This window comes from Stenella coeruleoalba (assembly GCF_951394435.1).
Source record: "Stenella coeruleoalba genome assembly, chromosome: 15".
Taxonomy (NCBI): Eukaryota; Metazoa; Chordata; class Mammalia; order Artiodactyla; family Delphinidae; genus Stenella; species Stenella coeruleoalba.
Window position 1 is genome coordinate 50,129,390 of NC_137161.1, and position 18,528 is coordinate 50,147,917.

The 18,528-nt window shown below is 63.9% G+C and overlaps 2 protein-coding genes across 9 annotated transcripts; one reads left to right on the top strand and one right to left on the bottom strand.

Annotated features, from left to right (window-relative positions):
- The first annotated feature begins 1,922 nt into the window (after positions 1–1,922).
- BAIAP3 (BAI1 associated protein 3) lies at positions 1,923–15,636 on the top strand. Of its 7 annotated transcripts, XM_079945683.1 has the most exons (34): positions 1,923–2,045; positions 6,129–6,269; positions 6,524–6,611; positions 6,764–6,844; positions 7,166–7,273; positions 7,763–7,822; positions 7,954–8,020; positions 8,129–8,324; positions 8,573–8,617; positions 8,746–8,823; positions 8,935–9,037; positions 9,349–9,456; positions 9,549–9,644; positions 9,776–9,879; positions 10,119–10,239; positions 10,693–10,817; positions 10,910–11,000; positions 11,142–11,198; positions 11,306–11,403; positions 11,507–11,558; positions 11,647–11,777; positions 11,933–12,056; positions 12,135–12,278; positions 12,371–12,451; positions 12,564–12,755; positions 12,835–12,903; positions 13,002–13,081; positions 13,150–13,258; positions 13,675–13,746; positions 13,891–13,971; positions 14,056–14,176; positions 14,260–14,383; positions 14,466–14,671; positions 14,764–15,636. In XM_079945683.1, exons 2-34 carry the CDS (start codon positions 6,139–6,141, stop codon positions 14,865–14,867), a joined length of 3,447 nt encoding a protein of 1,148 aa, XP_079801809.1. In that variant the 5' UTR covers positions 1,923–2,045; positions 6,129–6,138; the 3' UTR covers positions 14,868–15,636. The 7 variants fall into 7 exon arrangements, with proteins under 7 accessions (XP_079801809.1, XP_079801803.1, XP_079801805.1 ...); XM_079945680.1 differs by lacking the exon at positions 1,923–2,045 and having other exon boundaries at positions 6,115–6,269; positions 12,371–12,463; XM_079945677.1 differs by having other exon boundaries at positions 11,306–11,566; positions 12,371–12,463; positions 13,675–13,971.
- Positions 15,637–15,820: 184 nt separating this feature from the next.
- TSR3 (TSR3 ribosome maturation factor) lies at positions 15,821–18,525 on the bottom strand. Of its 2 annotated transcripts, none has more exons than XM_079945685.1 (6): positions 18,316–18,525; positions 18,017–18,215; positions 17,447–17,640; positions 16,783–16,962; positions 16,546–16,609; positions 15,821–16,268 (listed from the first exon to the last, which is right to left on the bottom strand). In XM_079945685.1, exons 1-6 carry the CDS (start codon positions 18,425–18,427, stop codon positions 16,109–16,111), a joined length of 909 nt encoding a protein of 302 aa, XP_079801811.1. In that variant the 5' UTR covers positions 18,428–18,525; the 3' UTR covers positions 15,821–16,108. The 2 variants fall into 2 exon arrangements, with proteins under 2 accessions (XP_079801811.1, XP_079801810.1); XM_079945684.1 differs by having other exon boundaries at positions 15,874–16,268; positions 17,996–18,215; positions 18,316–18,520.
- Between the last annotated feature and the right edge of the window lie 3 nt (positions 18,526–18,528).

An 18,528-nucleotide genomic window follows, 5' to 3' on the forward strand; every position in this document is an offset into this window, starting at 1 on the left:
AGAGAGTGGTGAGGCCTCCAGGCGCCCTCTGCCCCGACAGGCTGCGTGGTGTTAGTCTTAGCGGCTGGTGCATCTTCGTGACGTCGCTGGCCCCCAGCCCCTTAGCTCCCCTCAGAGCTTGGGATGGGGGTGTGAGTAGGGGCCCCCTCCACTGGCAGCTGCCCCTCCTAACTTCCTGTTTACAGCAGCTGCAGGCTCTCCTAGGCTCTCGTCTCTTCACCCCAAAGCCATTAGGATCACCATGGCAACCAGGCGGTGTTTGTTCCAACAGGTTGGCAGAACCTGATGCAAGACTGCAGAGGTGGGGGGCATCAGCTACAAGACCCTGGCTCAGGACCTGCCAAATCCCCAGGGAAGGACATTAGCTGCCCCCAAACCATTCCCACCCCCTGCAGAAGGAAGCCAAGGGGCAGCTGGTGGCATGGGATCCAGGCCCCTCCCCTGCTCACCTGACTCATCTGTCCCAAGCCATTGTGCATTTCCTGAGCACCCCCTCCCCCATCTGCCTGGCTGTGCTGGGTCAGGATGGAAGCAGGGCCTAGGGCCAGAACTTCCAGAAGGAGAACCCACCCTTCAGTGCTGTCTCCCACTCTGCAGGGCTGTCTTCCCCGAACAAGGTGGTTCTGTGTCTTATCCTGCACAGACAGGCACGCATGGCATGGCTGTGAGTCTGGGTCTAGAAATTGAGACAGGTGGTAGCCGCATCCTGGGGCGAGGGGAAGCACCTGGTCTCCTCTGGACTGGGGAGTGAAGAAAGCACAGGTGGGCTGCCTCCCAGCATGCAGCTCTGTTCTGGAACCCTGCTCCTCCAGACTCTGGCCCTCTCCTAAGTTCAGCTGACCCCTGGCCTCCCCAGCGCCAACTGTCTTTTGCCTCTGGGTCTGAGCTGAAGTGGGTTCCAGGTCTGTCTGTTCCCCATCTGGCCTGGAGTACCTCCATTAGAGACGAAGTCTCTGGGGTGAAAACTTATCCAAACCACAGTCTTGATCCCCAAGTAAAAGGTGCTCTGAGGGTCCAGCAGGATCCGCCAAATGCAGGGAAGGCGCTCTGAGGGTCCAGCAGGATCCGCCAAAGGCAGGGCTGGGATACAGGGACCCTGTGCGTCTCTGACAAGTTCAGAACCTCTGAGCAGCCCCCAGGGTTCTCCAAGTGTGGTGGGAGGAGCCTCAGATGATGGGGCCCCAGCCCAGACTTTGGGAATCAGCAGGTCCCGGGTGGGCCGAGCAATCTGTTTTTACAAGCTCTCCAGGTGACCACGGTGCGGTGGAGGGGCACCGAGGATGGGCTGGGAATGGCGCTAGAGGGGGTCCAGCGCATGACGGCGGTTCCAGCCAGAGGGGCAACCCAGCAAGCGACCCAGGATGGGCCATGGGGTTCGGTCACCCCAACAGGTGATCAGGATTGTTGTGGGCATCCCGGGTTGGTGCCTGCAGCACCCCCTTGCCCCGGGTGCGGACTGTCCCTTCTGAGAAAAGCGATTAGGCCCGCGGTGGAGGAGTCCCCAGACCAAGGTCCGCTCCATGTTTGTGTTGGGGACAGCTCTGGGCTGGTAGGGCGACTTCGGAGATGACTGCGCAGGCTTTCCAGAAAAGTCTGCGCTGCGGACCCGGGCATATCTTGTTCCGTTTCGGCGACTCTGGCTTCCCTGGGGCCCCCAGGAGGGGGTCCTGACGCAGAGCAGATCCTGCTCCCGCGCTGCACCCACCTGTGGGTTGACTGACAGCCCCGAACCCCGCCCCTTGGGGGAGGGGGTGCCCGGCAGAGCACGGGGGTCGCGGGGATCCTCGCCCGGCGCTCCTTGCGGCGGGGTCGCGGTGGTGGGACTCAAGGGAGGCGGGGGCGGGGCGGAAGCGAGCCCGGAGCGGCGGGGCGGGGCGGGGCGAGCAGACCCGGCCCCGCCCCCGGCCCCTGCAGCCGCTGCGCCCGCGCTGTGCTGTGTGCTCTGGCAGCTGCGAGCGGTTGCGCAGCCAAAGCCTCCCCGGAGCCGGTGCCGAGCGCGGCGCTCGCAGGAGCACTGTCCCCACTTCTCAGCCACCCGGCCCACGGTGAGTGCCGCGGGCTCCCGCCCGGCCGTCGAAGCTCGGCCCGGCGCCCCACCGACGTACAGGAGAGCCGCCGGTCCAGCTCCCGCGCCGCGCTCGTCGCCACCCCGGGCCCCGGGAGGTCGAGAAGACAAGCTGTCTGCCCCGGGGAGACGGAGGCCGGCGTGCGCTTGGAGGAGCGGCCCTCGCTGTTGCGGCCCTCGGAGCGCGGAAGCAGGACCCGGCGGGAGCGGGGTGCGCACTGCGCAGGGGCGGGGGGACCAGACCTCCCTGCCGCGGGGGGCGCGGGACTCCAGGACCACCGTCTGCCGGCGGCCCCCGGGATGCGCAGGGTGACCCCGCTCCTACCCGGCGCGCCAACCCCGGGGGAAGCCGCAGGTGGGCCGGGGCAGGGGACCTCCCCGCCCTGCTCTGAGACGCTCCGCGGGGGTTTCCCAGCCAACCCTCCAGGGAGGAAGACGCCCCTAGAGCCCAGTTCCGTCCCCCTCCTGCCGATCCTGGCAGGACCCCTTGCTTTCCCCAAATCCCTCCAGACGTCTGGGTGGGTCCAAAAAAAATACACCCTCACCAGGTTTCCAAACTGCCCCAGAACCGAGCGCCCACCAACGAGAGAAGCACCCCGACAGAACTGGGGGGCCTGAGGTTCTCACGGGGAGCTTCGGGAAGAGGGGGGACGGGAGGAAGGGGCGAGAGGGGATGTCACTGAGAGAAGTGGGAGGGAGGAACGCCGCGTGAACAGGTGAGGGAAGACAGGTAAGAGGGGGCCGGCCTGGCCAAGTGGGAGGGGACCTCGGAGGATTTCATTTTAAATGCGTTCATTCTAGAAGCATCTAGCTCGCCTCAAGCTTCAGAGCTCTAGGTCCACCTACAGAGTTGGTTACAATACAGATTCCCAGGTCCCTCCCTGGGGATTAAGTGGGGATGAGACCCTAATATTTGTAATGGGCACGCTAGGTGATTTGCAGTGAGGCACTGCAGCTGTGCTGTGTGCAGGGGAGCACTGTGTGCAGAGTCAATGAGGACAGGGAGAGGTGGGAGCCAGAAATCCTATAGGAAGAGTGAGGGGGGTCAGGTGGGGGCTGGGCTGGGAAGAGAAGACCAACAGGGCAGCAGGGACAGCTAGCTGGTGGGGCCAGACATCCTGCCATCCCCTTACACATGCCCACGGCGGCATCAGTGGACCCCCGACCCCCAAGTCTCCAGGGACTGATTTCAGTAAGAAGGCCCCAGCGCCCTGAAAGTGTTTATTCACTCCAAGGGTGGCCAGCTAGCCGCTAAGGACTCTGACTAGAGAGAGAGCTGGCCCTCCAGTTCAGCTCAGCTGCTCCAGACCTACCTGCTTCAGTGCCACCCCGGCTCCCCAGTGGGCTAGCAGGAGACAGCTTGGCTTTGAGCCCTGGGCTCGAGGCCTGGCTCAGGGCAGCTCACCCCAGCCCTGGGATGTGAAATGGGACAGTGACATCCACTTTGCAAATTATCATTTCCCATTCAACCCTGGGCCTTGGGCACAGCCCGGGAACACGGCGGGCCTGTCACTTTCAGCTGGGCCCGGTGCCTGTGTGGCGTTCAGCTCCTTGGCCCGCGTCACTTTGTTCGTTGGATAAATGGGAACTGGTGGCCAGGCATACGCAGGGGTATAGGCATGTCCTGCTCTGAGCTGCCGGCCAGACCTGGGACCGAGAAATGGAGAGCTCAGGAAGGAGTCCCATGGGGCCCGTCAGACAGATGGGGGGGTCCCCTGCAGCCCTGTACCCAGCTCACTATGCCCTGTACAGGCTGAGGGCCCCTGCAGCCAGTGACTGCTTCCTGGGGGTCGGCCACATGCCCACTGTCAAAGGCAGCTCTGGGGGAGGTGCTGGCTGGCTCCCAGGCTGTTGGGTGCAGTGAGGTCATCACTGCTCAGGCGGCCCAGGGTTTCCAGGGGAACAAAGGGAATTTCTGGGCTCTCAGGATGAGCCATCTCTCCTGGACCCCTGCACCCAGACGCCACTATTGCCCCATCCTGGCAATGGGCTGAGGAAGGGAGCAGGGAGGGGCCGCGCAGCACAGGGGAAGGCCAGCCCATCTGGATGGACCCCAAGACTCAAGCCGAGCCAAGAGCTTAGCGCTCGGACACCAGAGCTGGGGAGATCTCGACTCCATTCCGGGCCTCCTGCTGGCTCTGTGGCCTTGGGTGGGTTCCTAACCCCGGGACCTCAGTTTCCTCATCTAGGTGGGGGAGCAGAGTGGCACCCCCTCTCCAGGGCTGGTCTGAGGATTATCAGGGGAGGTGGCCTGCCTTGCCTTGAACATTTCGTTCTCACAGAGAAAGCCCCCAACCCTGCAGCTCAGGCCACTTGGCTCCTGCGTCATCTTCATCTCTGGGAATGTGAGCCCTGGAGCCCCTGTCACATGCAGACGCAGCTGGCGGTTGCCGTGGCAACAGCTAAAGCAGTGGCTGCTCCCTGGCTTTGGGGGTCTGTGGGGGGAGCAGCCTCTTCCACTCAGCTAGAGAGGAAAAGGGGGCCTGTGACGCCTAGCCCCCTCGGGACCTCACTGCCAGCTGTAGGGTGACAGCTTCGGGAAGTGCGTGCAGAGGCTGCGGAGCCCCCATCTTGGGTAGAGCCCCCCAGCGGCAGGCGCTGACAGGTATGGTGGGGGGAGCTCGTGGGGGCTGAGCCACCTGCCTTCCCTGTCCCAGCTCTCGTGTCTGGCCAGATGAGACCCTCTGAGCCCAGTGTCCCCTGGGCCCCACAGGTCCGGGGTTGGAGGATCAGGGAGCAGGACGAGGAGCTAAGAGCTGGTGGGGGTCGCAGACCAGGGATGGCAGCCTGGGCCCACCCAGAGACAGACCTGGTTTGCTCAAAAAGTCTGTTTAGGACCCACGAGGTGGCAGGCGTGCCTGGCCCTGGCTCTCCCAGCATAGCATAAGAGTCCAGGAAGGGGCAGCGCTGGTAAACGGAGACTTGCACAAGCACAGGCCCAGCCCCTGAGCCCCGGGCACACAGGGCAGGGGCGGGTCTCACCTGGCTCTCACATTGCTAAGTGCCTGTGAGATCAGGGCAAGTAGAGTTGGATCTGGCTGGGTCCCCATTTCCTATTTTGTCAAATGAAAATGGCAGGCTCAGGCTGATGTGCCTGGCCCTGTGGGGGTGGGGGAGTGCTCAAGAGTGGACAATGAGGGGACCCAGACAGTGGGAAGGCCCCCAGGTGGGCCGAGGGGAGCACGGTGTGTCCTGCACAAGAGGCCGGCAAGCTTGGGGCAGGGAGCCCGAGTGGTGGCACCGAGTGGCAGAGGTGGCCCGGGAAAGGGTCTTCACTTTGCCCTGATGGTTTTCAACGGGGGAACAGAAGACCACCCTGGGGATCCAGGGGGCCCAGGGCCGGAGGTTGTTGCCTGACCCAGGTGAGAGGCGGGTGCCTGGGCCAGGCCATGGGGTGGAAGAGGCAGGCTCAGGGGCCCTTGGTGGCTTAGCTATCATCTTGCCCTTCCCAGCGGGGTCTGCAGGGGACACTGAGACCCCTGGAGGACGTGTGTGGGTGTAACAGCAAAGGCTGGTCAGGCCGGGGGAACTGGAGTTGGCAGTGAGAGCCGCTTGCCCCTCAGGGGCATCCCAGGGCCTAGCCACCTGGACAGGAAGGTGTCCCCAGAGCAGGGCCTACTCCTCTTTTGGCAAGTGTGGGTTGTGGGGCCACAGCTCCCGCTCACTCTCCTGTCCGGCTCCAGTTGCCCATGTTGCCATGGCAACTGAGCCACCATGTAGCATCCTGCCTGGAGGAGCCCAGATACCACACTGGGACGGAGAGGGATCCTCTGTGTCGAGTGAGGAATGGGCCCCGGGCATCCCCTGAAGCCAGCTCAGTACTTGTCATTCTGGTCTGGGTGGCCAGAATCTGTGGGAAGGGATAGGGCTTGGACTGAGCAAGTCTGCAGCCCTGTGAGGGGCTGGAGCCCATGACCCCAGCAGTGGGCACCTCTGAGCAACGGGGGACACCTCAGTCATTGCTCAGGGTGGCATCTGATTTGATCATTGGGGACAGTCTGGCAACACCAGCGAATGAGCAAGTGGCCCGACCGGAGGTTGTGGCTGTGCTCTCTGCCCGCAGGCTACCCACCATGTCCACCTTGCTGGAGATCAAGAGCAGCGTGCTCAGGCAGGTGCAGGTGTGCCCGTCCTTCCGCCGAAGGACTGAGGAGGAGCCGGCGAGCAGCAGCACCGAAGTGCAGGAGCCCGCGGCTGGGGCCTGGTGGGTACCCCACAGCCTGCTCCGCATGGTCATGGTCACCTGCACCGGGCCCGCCTTCCTTCGCTGACCTCACACACCAGCTGCCCAGCATGGCCCCTGGGGGAAGCCCAGGAGGCTCTGAACCCAAGGCCATGGGAGGCATCATACCTCACCCCCAGACATGCAGAGACCCTTGAGTCGTGTGGGCCAGCACGTGCCGTGAACTGTAGCTTCAGGGAGGGTCTGCTGACCCCGAGTCTGGGCTTTCTTGGCAGGAAACCCGGAGATGGTGTGGAGTTCTTTGCCCAGATGCGCCTCATCCTGAAGAAGGGGGAAAGCAGACAGGGCCTGCCGTGCCCCGAGGTGCGGATAGCACGGGCACTGCTGCCTGGCATGGGGTGCTGGGCCAGGCCTCCCCACCTGCCCCTCCGCCCTCCACTCCCTCCCTCCCTGGAGCACTCTGCGCCCCACTGGCCCCGGGAGCCACAGAGGCCCTCACCCGGTGCCCTTCACAGGTCCTCCTGCGCAGTAGCTCCCCAGCCCCCACAGAGCCCGTGGACCCCAGCCGTGGCCTTAGAGCCCTGACCCAAGAGGAGGTAAGGGGGAAGGGGGCCTGGCCCCAGGAGGGGCTGTAAGTACCTCTGTGTGCCAGACTTAGGGTCTGGGGTGGGTGGGCCAGGCCTCCCCATGGAAGCGAACAGAGATCAAGGGTGAGGAGGGACCCCCAATGGAGGGCCTGCTAGGTGCAAAGGCACAGAGGCAGGGATTGGGCTCTGCCAGTGGGAGGAGCTGCTGGGGGCTGGGCACACAGGGTGGACTCGAGGAGCCTGAGACCCCCTGTGTCCAGAGCCCGGGGCTGAGGAGAGACAGGGACAGGGTGGCCAGGACTCAGCATGTGCTCCCCTCCCCACCTGCAGGTGGAGATGCTCTATGAGGAAGCCTTGTACACAGTCCTTTACCGCGCAGGGACCATGGGCCCCGACCAGGTGGATGACCAGGGGGCCCTACTGAGCTACCTGCAGCAGGTGAGCCCCATTGGCCCCACCCACCCTCCTGGCCTGGCCCCTCCCCATCTCTGGGGAGGACTGAGACACTTTCCCCCACGTGCTTATGTCACTATCACCTGAAGAACACACACAGATTTGCCCCATGTACACAAGGCACACACACACACATGCACAGGCAGACACAAACGGGCTGATAGGCATGCCCAGAAAGATGGAGTGATGGACGGACACACAGACACATTCAAACAGAAGAACACAAAAACAGATAGATGAACACAGAGACAAATATAAACAACACAGGAAAGGACAGGTAGACAGATATAGGACATACAAAGAAAGATGGACAGACAGACACACAGAAAAAAAGTAGAAAGGACAAACCAACAGATGGACAGACACCTTTATTCCTCACTTGTGTGTGCTCCCCCAACCCTGTGAGGCCCCCAGGACAATAGCCAGCCCTGCTTCAGCGGTACCTGGGCCCTCACACCTGCCTGCCCTGTGCAGGTGTTCGGTACCAGCCCCGAGCAACATGCTGAGGCCATGGAGCGTGTGAAGAAGGCCAAGGTGAGGCTGCTGCCCACCTGGGCAGACGCTGACCAGCGCAGTGCTCGTGTGCAGGGGCTCAGGGTGGAGGGGGCACAGGGCTGGGTACACGCTGAGCCCCGAGAGGCCCTCACACCCCCACCCACCCACAGGCTCCCACATATGCCCTGAAAGTCTCCGTCATGCGTGCCAAGAACTTGCTGGCCAAAGACCCCAACGGTGAGTGGGGTTGGCTAGCTCAGCCGGGACATTGGCTAGCTCAGGTCTGGGGGTCATGGGAGGGCCTGGGGTCAGGGGTCGGGGGCTGAGACACCTGCCATGTCCCAGGTTTCAGTGACCCGTACTGCATGTTGGGCATCCTGCCGGCCTCAGGCACCCTGAGGGAGCCGGGCCCACACAAGGAGCAGCGCTTCAGCTTCCGCAAGGGCAGCAAGCGTGGTGGCCCACTGCCGGCCAAGTGCATCCAGGTCACTGAGGTCAAGAGCAGCACCCTGAACCCTGTGTGGAAGGAGCACTTCCTCTTGTAAGGCCCCTTGTCCAGCTGGATGGCAGGGTGGTTGGGCAGGGTCTGCTGCGGTGCCAGGCTGGTCCTGGGGTTGCATGTGGCAGCTGTGCCTGTATGCGGTCTCAGTGCCTGCCCCAGGGAACTGAGAGACTGGTCCTATGCCCATTTTTCAGAGGAGGAGACTGAGGCTCAGAAATGGTCCCTGCCCCAGCTCCGGGCAGAGGATCACCTGGACCCTAAAGGGTATCTCTCTGTTCTCCTTATAGTGAGATTGAGGATGTCAGCACCGACCAGCTGCACCTGGACATCTGGTATAGGCCCCTGTGCCCTGCAGGGCAGGGGATGTGGGCGCCTCTGGTCTGGGGAGAGCGGGAGGGGGCAGTCAGGGCCAGGCTGGGCTCCAGACCAGCCAGGTACCCCCACCTCGCCCCACCCTTAGGGATCATGATGATGATGTGTCCCTGGTGGAAGCATGCAGGAAGCTGAATGAAGTCATTGGCCTAAAAGGCATGAGCAGGTATGGCAGGTGGGACCCTTGTGCTCCTGACACTCACAGCTCGGCCACGGGGGCCAGCAGGTGGTGGCTCCTCAGGGACCTCAGGTGTGACGCCCACCCTACCGCCCCCAGGTATTTCAAACAGATTGTCAAGTCTGCCCGCACAAATGGGACAGCAGGGCCCACGGAGGACCACACCGATGACTTCCTGGGGTGCCTCAACATACCCATCAGGGTGAGTGGCTGTCGGGGCGTCACTCATGGAACACCTGCTCATGGGTGCCCCGCCTTCCTGCGATACCACTGCTGGCTATGTCCTGTGATTCCCCCAACAGTCTCCCATCTTTCTGGGGCTGGGGGGGCACCATGCTGGGAGGAGTGGGGGAGGGACAGCCTCCAGGGGTCCAGGCGCCCCTAAGCGCTCCCTGTGCTGGTTACCCGTGTTCAGTGGGAAGCGGAGGCCTGTTTTCTCCCCACGGTCCTGCAAACAGTCTGTGCGGGAGGAAGAGGGAGGCAGAATCGCCAATCTGAACCCCCTTTCCCCAGGAGGTGCCCGTGGCTGGTGAGGACCGCTGGTTCAAACTGGAACCGCGCTCCAGCGCCTCCCGCGTGCAGGGGGACTGCCAGCTGGTCCTCAAGCTGATCACCACACAGGTGGGAAGCCAAGGGGGACCCCCGGCCTGCGGCCCTGCGCCCCAGCCCATGGGCTTGGGCAGGGCTGGTGACCGGCGGGCCCTGCGTTCCAGAGGGACACGAGCATGAGCCAGCGCGGGCGCTCGGGCTTCCTGTCCTACCTGCTGCTGCTCAGCCGTCTGCTGCAGTTCGAGCACCAAGCCGAGGAGGTAGCGCCGCCCTCGGGCCCCCGGGGCAGCCAAGCGCGGCGTGGGGAGGGGGAGAGGGGGAGGCCGGGGACCTGGGGGACGAGAGGGGATGGGGGTCTCCCGCCTCCACCCACACCCGGCCCGTCCCCCAGCCCAACTCGAGCAGCTGGCGCGGTGAGCTCAGCGGGCCTGCGGCCACCGTGCTCTGCCTGCACGGCGCCCAGAGCAACCTGTCGGCGCTGCAGCTGGCTGTGCTGTGAGTGGGCGAGGCCGCGACGCAAGAGGGCAGGGCCCCGACGGGGCGGAAGGGCGGTGGGAGGGGCGGAGCCTCAGCGAGCGAAACTGCAAGTACATGGGCGGGGCCGTGTCCCGAGGGGCGGGACACTGGAGGGGCGGGTCTCGGAAAGGGGCTGTGCTGTGAGTTGGAGGGGCGCCGGCTTCCTCCTGGTCCCGGCCCCAAGGCCGCTGCCCTGAGCCTGGGCTGGGGCCCCGCAGGCACTGGCAGGTCAGCAGCCGCCACCATCAGACGCGCACCCTGGACTACGGCTACCTTCTGGGGCTGCTGGAAGATATGCAGGCACACTGGGAAGAGGCGGCCTCGCTGCCCCAGGAGCAGGTGGGTTCGGCTGAAAATGCTGTTTCTGGGGGGTGTGCTGTGGAGCTGCTCGGGCTGGGGCAGGCAGGGACGGCCAGAGTCCTGCCCTGGTGGGATGCACAGCCTGCGGGTGCGGTAGGTGGTTAAAAACAAACGGACAAACTGCGGGACCTAGGAGAGGGCACGTGCTGTGCGGTCCCAGGATCGGGTGTGCGATACCTTGATGGAGTCCCGAGCAACAGAGGGAGTGGGCCAGCTCGCAGGAGGCACAGCTGGTGGTGCAAAGGCCCTGAGGGCGTCTGTGCCTCCAGGGGGAGCTGCGGAGGCAGGGGCTGGAGAGGTCATCACTGCAAGGCCAGTGGGGTTGGAGGTGGTGGTAGGGAGGGTGCTCCTCAGGGCAGAGCCTTGTAGACTGGCTGGTTCTGCCGTGGAGCGGGCACTCAGGAGTCAGTTCTTAAGGGCCCTGTCCCCCAGGAGGAGGGACTGGCAGACAGCTTCTCCGCCTTCTCTGAGTTTGGGCTTCGGTTGCTGCGCCAGCTCCGAGACTACTTCCCTGCCACCAACAGCACAGCCATCTACCGCCTGGAGCTGCTGTTGAAGTGGGTGCAGCCGCTGGCACGAGGGGTGGGGGTGGGGTAGGGGTAGGGGACTGGGTGGGGCACCCCCAGTCAGTGGGTGACCGGTCGCCCAGGTGTCTTGGCAAGCTGCAGCTCTTCCAGCCTTCCTTTGAGATCTGCCCCTTCGAGACGGAGCTAAACATGGACATTGCTGCTGCCCTGAAGGTGTGTCTGGTAGCTTGGTCTGGGCTAACTGCTCCGGTCCTGCCCGTGCCCCTGCCTCCGCCTGGACCTGCTGTACCACACACACTTTATTGTCCTTCTTCCCTCCCACCCACCACGCTGCTTTGGCGGCTTCCCTTGCAGAGAGGGAACCGTGAATGGTTCGACAAGCTCCTGAACTCCCAGAGTCCTCGTGAGCAGGTGTGACTCAGGGGGGGAATGGGTCAGGGGGAGCAGGTGTGGCTCAGGGGAGGGGGGGCAGCATGTGGGTGCAGGCCAGAAGGTCAGTGTGCTGGGCTTCCTTGCAGCCGGGGCCACAGCGCCTTGCAGGGCTGGTCAAGCTGGCTGACACTGTCTACGAGGATCTGCAGTCCTGCTATGGCATCTATGCCAGCCTCTTCCACAGGTGGGGCCAGCGCTCTCCCTGCTGCCCCTGCATCCAGCCCCTCAAGTTCTGCCGCTGGAGTGGGGAGCAGGGAGAGCAGATGTCTGAGGTGTGTCCTTTGCAGCATCATCAAGATCGACTTCTTCACCCTCACCTTTCGGCAGCTGGAGCGTCTGGTGAGGAGGTCGCCTGGGGAGAGCCCCCTGGCTGGGAAGGGACCTGGGTTTCCTGTTGTTGGCAGTCTGACTCCACCCTCCTGGGCAGGTGGCTGAAGAGGTGTGGGTGCTGACGGAGGAGCTGAGCCCGAAGATGACCCTCGAGGTGGCCTCAGGGCTTTTTGAGCTCTACCTGACCCTGGCAGACATCCAGTGCTTCTGGAGCAGCATCCCGGGCCGGTGGGTGTCCTGCCCCCCACCTGTCCTCCAGTCTGCTCTAGGAGGACTCTGTGCAAGAGACTCTCCTCGGGGCCTCCTTAGGCTAGGAACCTGGGACATGTTGGCTCAAGGTGTCTGAGTTGGGGTGAGCTCTGACTGCTGGCCTCCCGCTGCAGGGACAGCCGCTCCCTTGCCCTGGCTGGCATCCATGCCCCATTCCTGCCTGCTGTGAAGCTTTGGCTGCAGGTGCTGCGGGACCAAGCCAGGTGGAGGCTTCAGGGAGCCGTGGATGTGGACACGGTGAGTGAGCACCTAGACCTGAGGGTGCTGGGCTCATCCAGGGCACCCTCACAACCAAGGCTTCCCCCTGCTTCCTAGCTGGAGCCCATGGATTCCTCCTCCAAGCACAGCAGCTCCGCAGCCACTGCAAGCCTCTGCTTCAGCCACATCCAGGAGCTGTGGGCCCGCCTGGCATGGCCAGACCCTGCCCAGGCCCAGGGGCTGGGCACCCAGCTCAGCCAGGTGGGGACTCCCGAGAGGAGATCGGGGTCTAGAGGGGCAACAGGGCCAGGGGACATGTCCCACAACTCCTGAGCCCCCATCTTCCACCCCAGGACCTGTGTGAAGCCGCCCTCTTCTACACAGAGCTGCTGCGGAAGAAGGTGGACACTCAGCCTGGGGCAGCAGGCGAGGCAGTGAGCGAGCCAGTGAGCCGACGGGCGGGGAGGGGCCAGTTGCGGGGAGGAGGAGGCACGGTGGGGCCACCACCTGACTGCCAGCCCACACATGTCCGGCACACCTCCCCAGCTCTGCGTGGTCCTCAACGACGTGGAGCTCCTGCGCAAGGCTGCTGGCCAGGCGCTACGTGGCCTGGCGTGGCCGGAGGGGGCTCCAGGGCTCGAGGGTGTGCTCCCGCGCCCCCTGCTTAGCTGCATGCAGGCCCTGGATGAGGACCTGCAGCGGGAGGCCCGAACCGTGACAGCACACCTGACCTCCAAGGTGGGCAAGGATGGTGGGGCGGGACCTGGCTGCCCCCTCCCTGCACCCCAACTTGGTGCTGAACGCCGTCCTCCCACAGATGGTGGGTGACATCAGGAAGTACGTGCAGCACATCAGCCTCTCGCCTGACTCCATCCAGAACGAGGAGGTGAGTGCCTAGCCAAGGTGAGGGCTTGGGCATGGTGGGGAATGCGTGTGTGGGGTGGGGGTCCAGGCTCAGTCCCAGCCTGAGGACCCTGCCTGCAGGCCATGGCCCCGCTCCTGAAGTACCTGGACGAGAAGCTGGCTCTGCTGAACGCCTCGCTGGTGAAGGAGAACCTGAGCAGGTATGGTCCCGGGCAGGTGGAGCAGGGCTGGCCCAGTGTCCAGTCACAGATGCCGAGTGTCCCTACAGGGTGCTGGAGGCCCTCTGGGAGCTGCTGCTACAGGCTATTCTGCAGGCTCTGGGCGCAAACCGTGACGTGTCTGCTGACTTCTATGGGCGCTTCCACTTCACGCTGGAGGTAGGGCCATGTGGAAGAGCCCTTCCTGCTGCAGCTCCCAGTTCCTGGCTCCCCGCAACCCCAGGCCCAGGGCAACAAGGCTGCTGACCCTTCCCAGCTGCCCTGCTGCACCGTGCTGGGATGCCAGGCCCTCCCTGGACACCCCTCCTCTGGGAACCCACCAGGGCAGCATCTCCTTCCCCCAGCCCACCTGTGTCAGAAGCACCTGGACCACCTGTTAAGACAGCTATCTGGCCTCAGGCACCGACATTTTCCCAAGCTTCCTGGGGGCTTCTGATGTGCCCCAGGTGTGAGTGGCTCTGCCCGGGGCTCCCGAGAGCCCGAGCTGGGTGCTGCTCAAGTCTCCATTTGTCTCCACTCTCGGTCCCCAGCACCCACCTCGCCCCTGATATCTCTCCCTTCTTGCCCCGCCGCAGGCCCTGGTCAATTTTTTCCACGCTGAGGGCCAGGGTTTGCCCCTGGAGAGCCTGAGGGATGGAAGCTACAAGGTGAAGTTTGGCCCTGGGGCCTCTGACAGAGGAAGGGGGAGGGGTGGACACCAGAGACCCAAGTTTGAGTTCATCCATGCCCCACACGTGAAATGGGGCCGTGAGGAGCTGCCGGCATCACCAGGGGCCTCCTCCTTCCTGCAGAGGCTGGAGGAGGAGCTGCGCCTGCATCAGTGCTCCACCCGGGAGTGCATCGAGCAGTACTACTTGGACAAGCTCAAGCAGGTAGTGCGGCCCAAGTGTGGGCACGAGGCCCCGCCTCCGGGAGTCCCCGGGCTCCAGCTCACCGGCCCCCTGGCTTTTCCACAGAGGTCCCTGGAGCACAACCGGTTTGGGCGCCTGAGCGTCCGCTGCCACTACGAGGCGGCCGAACAGCGGCTGGTGGTGGAGGTGCTGCACGCCGCCGACCTGCTCCCCCTGGACGCCAACGGTGCGGGGAAGGGGTGCGGCGGGGCGGGGCGAGGCGGGGCTGGCGGGGACGGCGGCGTGGTCCGCTCACAGCCGTGTCCCTAGGCCTGAGCGACCCCTTTGTGATCGTGGAGCTGGGCCCGCCGCACCTTTTCCCTCTGGTCCGCAGTCAGAGGACCCAGGTCAAGAGCCGGACGCTGCACCCCGTGTACGACGAGCTCTTCTACTTGTGAGTGTCCCTCCCTGCCCTGCCTGTCCGGAGCCGGGAGCAGGGTTCCAGGTGACCACCGCCCGCCTCCCCCCGCCCCCAGCTCCGTGCCCGCAGAGGCCTGCCGCCGCCGGGGCGCCTGCGTGCTGTTCACCGTCATGGACCACGACTGGCTGTCCACCAACGACTTCGCAGGGGAGGCAGCCCTGGGCCTGGGCAGCATTGGTGGCGTCGCGAGGCCCCAGGTGGGAGGGAGCGCGAGGGCCGGGCAGCCGGTCACCCTGCACCTGCGCCGGCCCAGAGCCCAGGGTGAGTGAGGGGCAGGGCAGGGGCAAGGCTAAGGGCGGGGCCAGCCGGGGCTGACACTGGCCCCGTCCCGTCCCCCCACCACCCGCCCGCAGTGAGATCAGCGCTTAGGATGCTGGAGGGCCGCAACAACAAGGAGGCGCAGGAGTTTGTCAAGAGACTCAAGGAGCTGGAGAAGTACATGGAGGCGGACCCCTGAGGCCCTGCGGCTGCCAGCCAGGCCCTCCCCAAGTCCCCGTGTTGTTTTCTCGCCGTGGTCAGCTTTGTGCAGCCGGGCTCGTGGTGCCCCTTCCCCTGCTTTGTGGTGTGTATGCTGTGGCTGGACTCCCTGGGCTCCCTTTTGCCCTGGTCATGTCTCTCTGGTGTGTGCTGTGAACCTTCTGTGCCCAGTAAGCCCCACCCCACTGGATCAGGACGGCCGACTGGGCAAGGTCTGGCCAGCAGCTACCCCCCCCACCCCGGAGCAGAGAGAGCAGGCCTGGCCGCCAGGTGAGCTTCCCACCTTCCCTCAGGTTCCACAGCCACAGGGCAGGAGGGTGCTGGTCTTAAAGCAGGGCTCTCGTGGGGCAGCCTTGCCCCCCAGGGGACATTAGGTGCTGCCTGGAGACATTTTTGGTAGTGAGTCACAACTGGGGAGTGGGTGAAGGCTGTGCTATTAGCACCAGTGGGTAGAGACTAGGCTTGACATCCTGCCATGAACCCTCCCCCCCAACAAAGAATGGTTCACCCCTAAATGTCACCAGTGCTACAGAGGACAGCCCTGTCCTAAAGGAAGTTCTGTCCTCGTCTCTCCAGGGCTGAGGCAAGGCCTCACTAGCTGGAGAGGCAGGAAGGTGCGTTTTGAGTCTGGACAATCCAGGCTTTGGAGGGAGAGGGTGAACATGTGCAGTGTCCCCACCCTTCTCCAGGGACCCTCCATCCCAGAGGGCATGTGGAAGGTGGTTTGCCTGAGAGCTGCACAGGTCTCCAGTCCCCACCCAGCTGACAGGCCCAGGGTCTCTGGCTGAGGATGTCATTCAAGGCTGGTCAGTGTAAGGGGCTCCATGCCAACTGGCCAGCTATCTGGCATTTCTTTTCACGAATGCATGGGTGCCCACACAAGACCTACCCCTCAGCCCCATCCCCACACCCCAGACCCTTCTAGGCAGGGTCTGCCTCACTAGAGGCTGAGGGTCCCCCCAAACCCCCAGGCCAAGCGCAGAGAAGCAGAGGCTCACACAGGGTACTCCTTGGCTTGCAGCTTCATTGGGAGGGCTCTGAGGCAGGACCCAGAGCAAGGCCGGGTTAGAAGCACAGGGAGAAAACCCAGACAGAGTCCAGTCCTGCTGGCAGCTGCAGGGGCTGAGGCCACCAGGCCTGTGTGTGTGTTCCCGCAAGTTCCACTGCCATCTCTAGATGTCCTCGTCACTCTGCCTCGGAAAATATACATGTCTGCAGCTTTCAGTCTCTCTGCCGTTTCTTGATTCCTTTCCAAATCTCTGTGGGGACCCTGGTCTCTGTCTCTTCAGGGCTGCTGCTGCTGCCTCCCCCGTCCTTGGAGTCAGGCCCAAGTTCCTCAGACTCCTCCTCGGTGTCACTGTCAGCCCTGTCTCTGGGCAGCCTGGGAGGGAGGGGTGCATTCACTGGCCAGTCTGAGTTAACATCCCTCCCCACTCATTCACCAAAGCCCCTAAGCTGAGGACAGATTCCTATTCCCTGTCCTCTCAAAACTGAAATCCCTCCATTAGGACCTCCACCTTCCCTTCTCTGCACTCAGAAAGGCATCCTGGTATTGTTTAGGACACCACCCCACCCTGCAGCAGGAGTGGCTGAGGCCAGAGGCGGAGGGGAGCCCTGGGTCTGAGCTGTCGTGAAACTTGGGAAGCCCGAGGACCTACCGGGGGCCAGACACAGGCCTGTTGGGGTTTGCAAACTCTCGCCCTGAATCCACATCAAAGGGATCTGAATCGAGGAATCAAAGAGGAAAGCGACCTGTAGGTGAGCCTGGAGCAGAACCAAGCATCCCACAGCTGTGGCAGGAAGGCTCCCCCCAACCCCCAGGCTTCTCAAAGGAGGTGGCAGGCCTGAGGGTGCTGGCTCCCACCCAGGGGGCTTGTGTCTGTGCCAGGCCTCACCGATTTCCTCCTCTTCCTCGGGGTGCTCCTTGGTGTGGGCCAGGAACTCCTGCTCTGCCTGCAGCACCTCCTCTGGGCCACTGCAGGCTGCATACTTGTCCAGGAGCTGGCGGTTCAGGTCTAGGAAGCCCTTGCCCCACTTGAACTTCCGTAGCAAAATGACAGCAAGGTCTGAAAAACCTGTTGGTGCAGGAAACAGGAATTCCAAGGATGTGGACAATCCCTCTCCTGTCACCCTTGCCGCTGGTTCCTTCTGTCCCAGGAACTAAAAGTCCCGCCGACACTTTCCCACGGTCCAGAGAGCCCATGCCCACTCACGAGCCTCTGCCTCAGTAGCCCATTAAGTCCCTTTCCCCACAGGGAGTCTCACAGGGCCACCCACCTGGGCCTCCATGTGGACCATAAGGTCTCTGGGGGTGAGCTTTGGTAACAAAGGACTCTCAGGGCGGTGGTGCCCTGACAACGAGGGCCAAATACGGGTGCATGTAGGCCAGCGAAGTGTTCTGCCTCCACCTCAACCCCACATGGCGAGGGCTTAAGTGGGAGTTAGGACGAAACCTTGGCCACCTCCCCGTACATGGTCATGCTCCTCCTGGGACTTGCAGCAGAAAACACACTGCTGGGAGCACAGCCAGACTCCAGGCTGCCAGGCCCTGACACTCACCCAGGATGCAGAAGGTGGCAGCAAAGGCCTCCACGCAGGAGAGCCTGCAAGGCCGGCCATAGTTCACAGGGTTGGCAGCCACCAGGTGGGGCAGGATCCGCAAGTGACTCCCTCTCATCTTCCCAAACGGAGTCTCATCCAGTCTGGCCCAGGAGCAGTCGATGACAGCGACCCCGGACTGTGCCACCAACTGTCTGCCAGGAGCAGCGTAGGGCTTGGTTCTGGGGTCAACTTGGTGCTGGCCCCACTGGGGATTCAGCGGCATCATTTCCCCATCCCAATGACCCCCAGGGACTCTCATGGGCCAAGCTTTTGAGGCAGCTGGGGGGGAGGTGTTCCTCGACAAAGCTCATTTATTCACTCAACAAACGTTTATTGAAACCTGCGGCATCCTGGACTTTGCCCTAGGTAATGGGGGCAAACTAGACAGATCAGTGCAAATAGGTGAGCCCTGAAAAGAAGGATGCGCCAGAGTAGGGGACTCATTAAGAAAAGACCCAGGAGGCACCCCGCCCTCCCCACCTCCACACCCTGTCCCCTCCCGCCTACCTGTCTGCGGGGGAAACGTACTGGGAGCCCACGGGGCTGAGCACGAGGCCGCCGAACCTGTGGCCCAGACGTAGGCAGCGCACCAGTCCCAGGCGCGCCAGCTTGCGGCCGGTGCAGCGCCGGGGGTCGCAGTGGCCCAGCTCCCACATGGCCAGAGCGCAGGGCAGGTGCGCAGGGCCCGGGGCGCCCTCGTCCTCGGCCGCCTCTGACTCCACGGACGCTACACCGGGCACAGAAGGGGACCCGGCCTCAGCCGCGGCTCCGCGACCCGACCCTGGGCCTCCGGCCCCCGCCCCCGCTCCGGATCACGCCCCACTCACCGCGTAGCGCGGCGCCCACCTCCTCCGCGAAAGCCTCCAGAGAGCGGCCCGCGGGGCGCCGAGTGCGGCCACCTTCGGCCCCCGGCCCACAGGCTGCCCTGCGGCGGCCCATGGCTAGGAGCAGGGCCCGGGAATCCCGCCCGCTCGCAACTTCTCAGGCAGCCGAGGCGCGCCTCTGCGCAGGAGCCGGACGCCACATCCGGTTCCGGCGTT

What these genes read in the sequence shown, in the direction of transcription:
- BAIAP3 (XM_079945677.1), top strand. Translation starts at nt 6,139, where the DNA reads ATGTCCACCTTGCTGGAGATCAAGAGCAGCGTGCTCAGGCAGGTGCAG. An exon ending in GCCTCAACATACCCATCAGG is followed by an intron (nt 9,038 to 9,348) that starts GTGAGTGGCTGT and finishes CCCTTTCCCCAG; the next exon opens with GAGGTGCCCGTGGCTGGTGA. An exon ending in TGGGCACCCAGCTCAGCCAG is followed by an intron (nt 12,279 to 12,370) that starts GTGGGGACTCCC and finishes CTTCCACCCCAG; the next exon opens with GACCTGTGTGAAGCCGCCCT.
- TSR3 (XM_079945684.1), bottom strand. Translation starts at nt 18,427, where the DNA reads ATGGGCCGCCGCAGGGCAGCCTGTGGGCCGGGGGCCGAAGGTGGCCGC. An exon ending in TACGTTTCCCCCGCAGACAG is followed by an intron (nt 17,641 to 17,995) that starts GTAGGCGGGAGG and finishes TGCTCCTGGCAG; the next exon opens with ACAGTTGGTGGCACAGTCCG. An exon ending in TGCCACCTTCTGCATCCTGG is followed by an intron (nt 16,963 to 17,446) that starts GTGAGTGTCAGG and finishes CTGCACCAACAG; the next exon opens with GTTTTTCAGACCTTGCTGTC.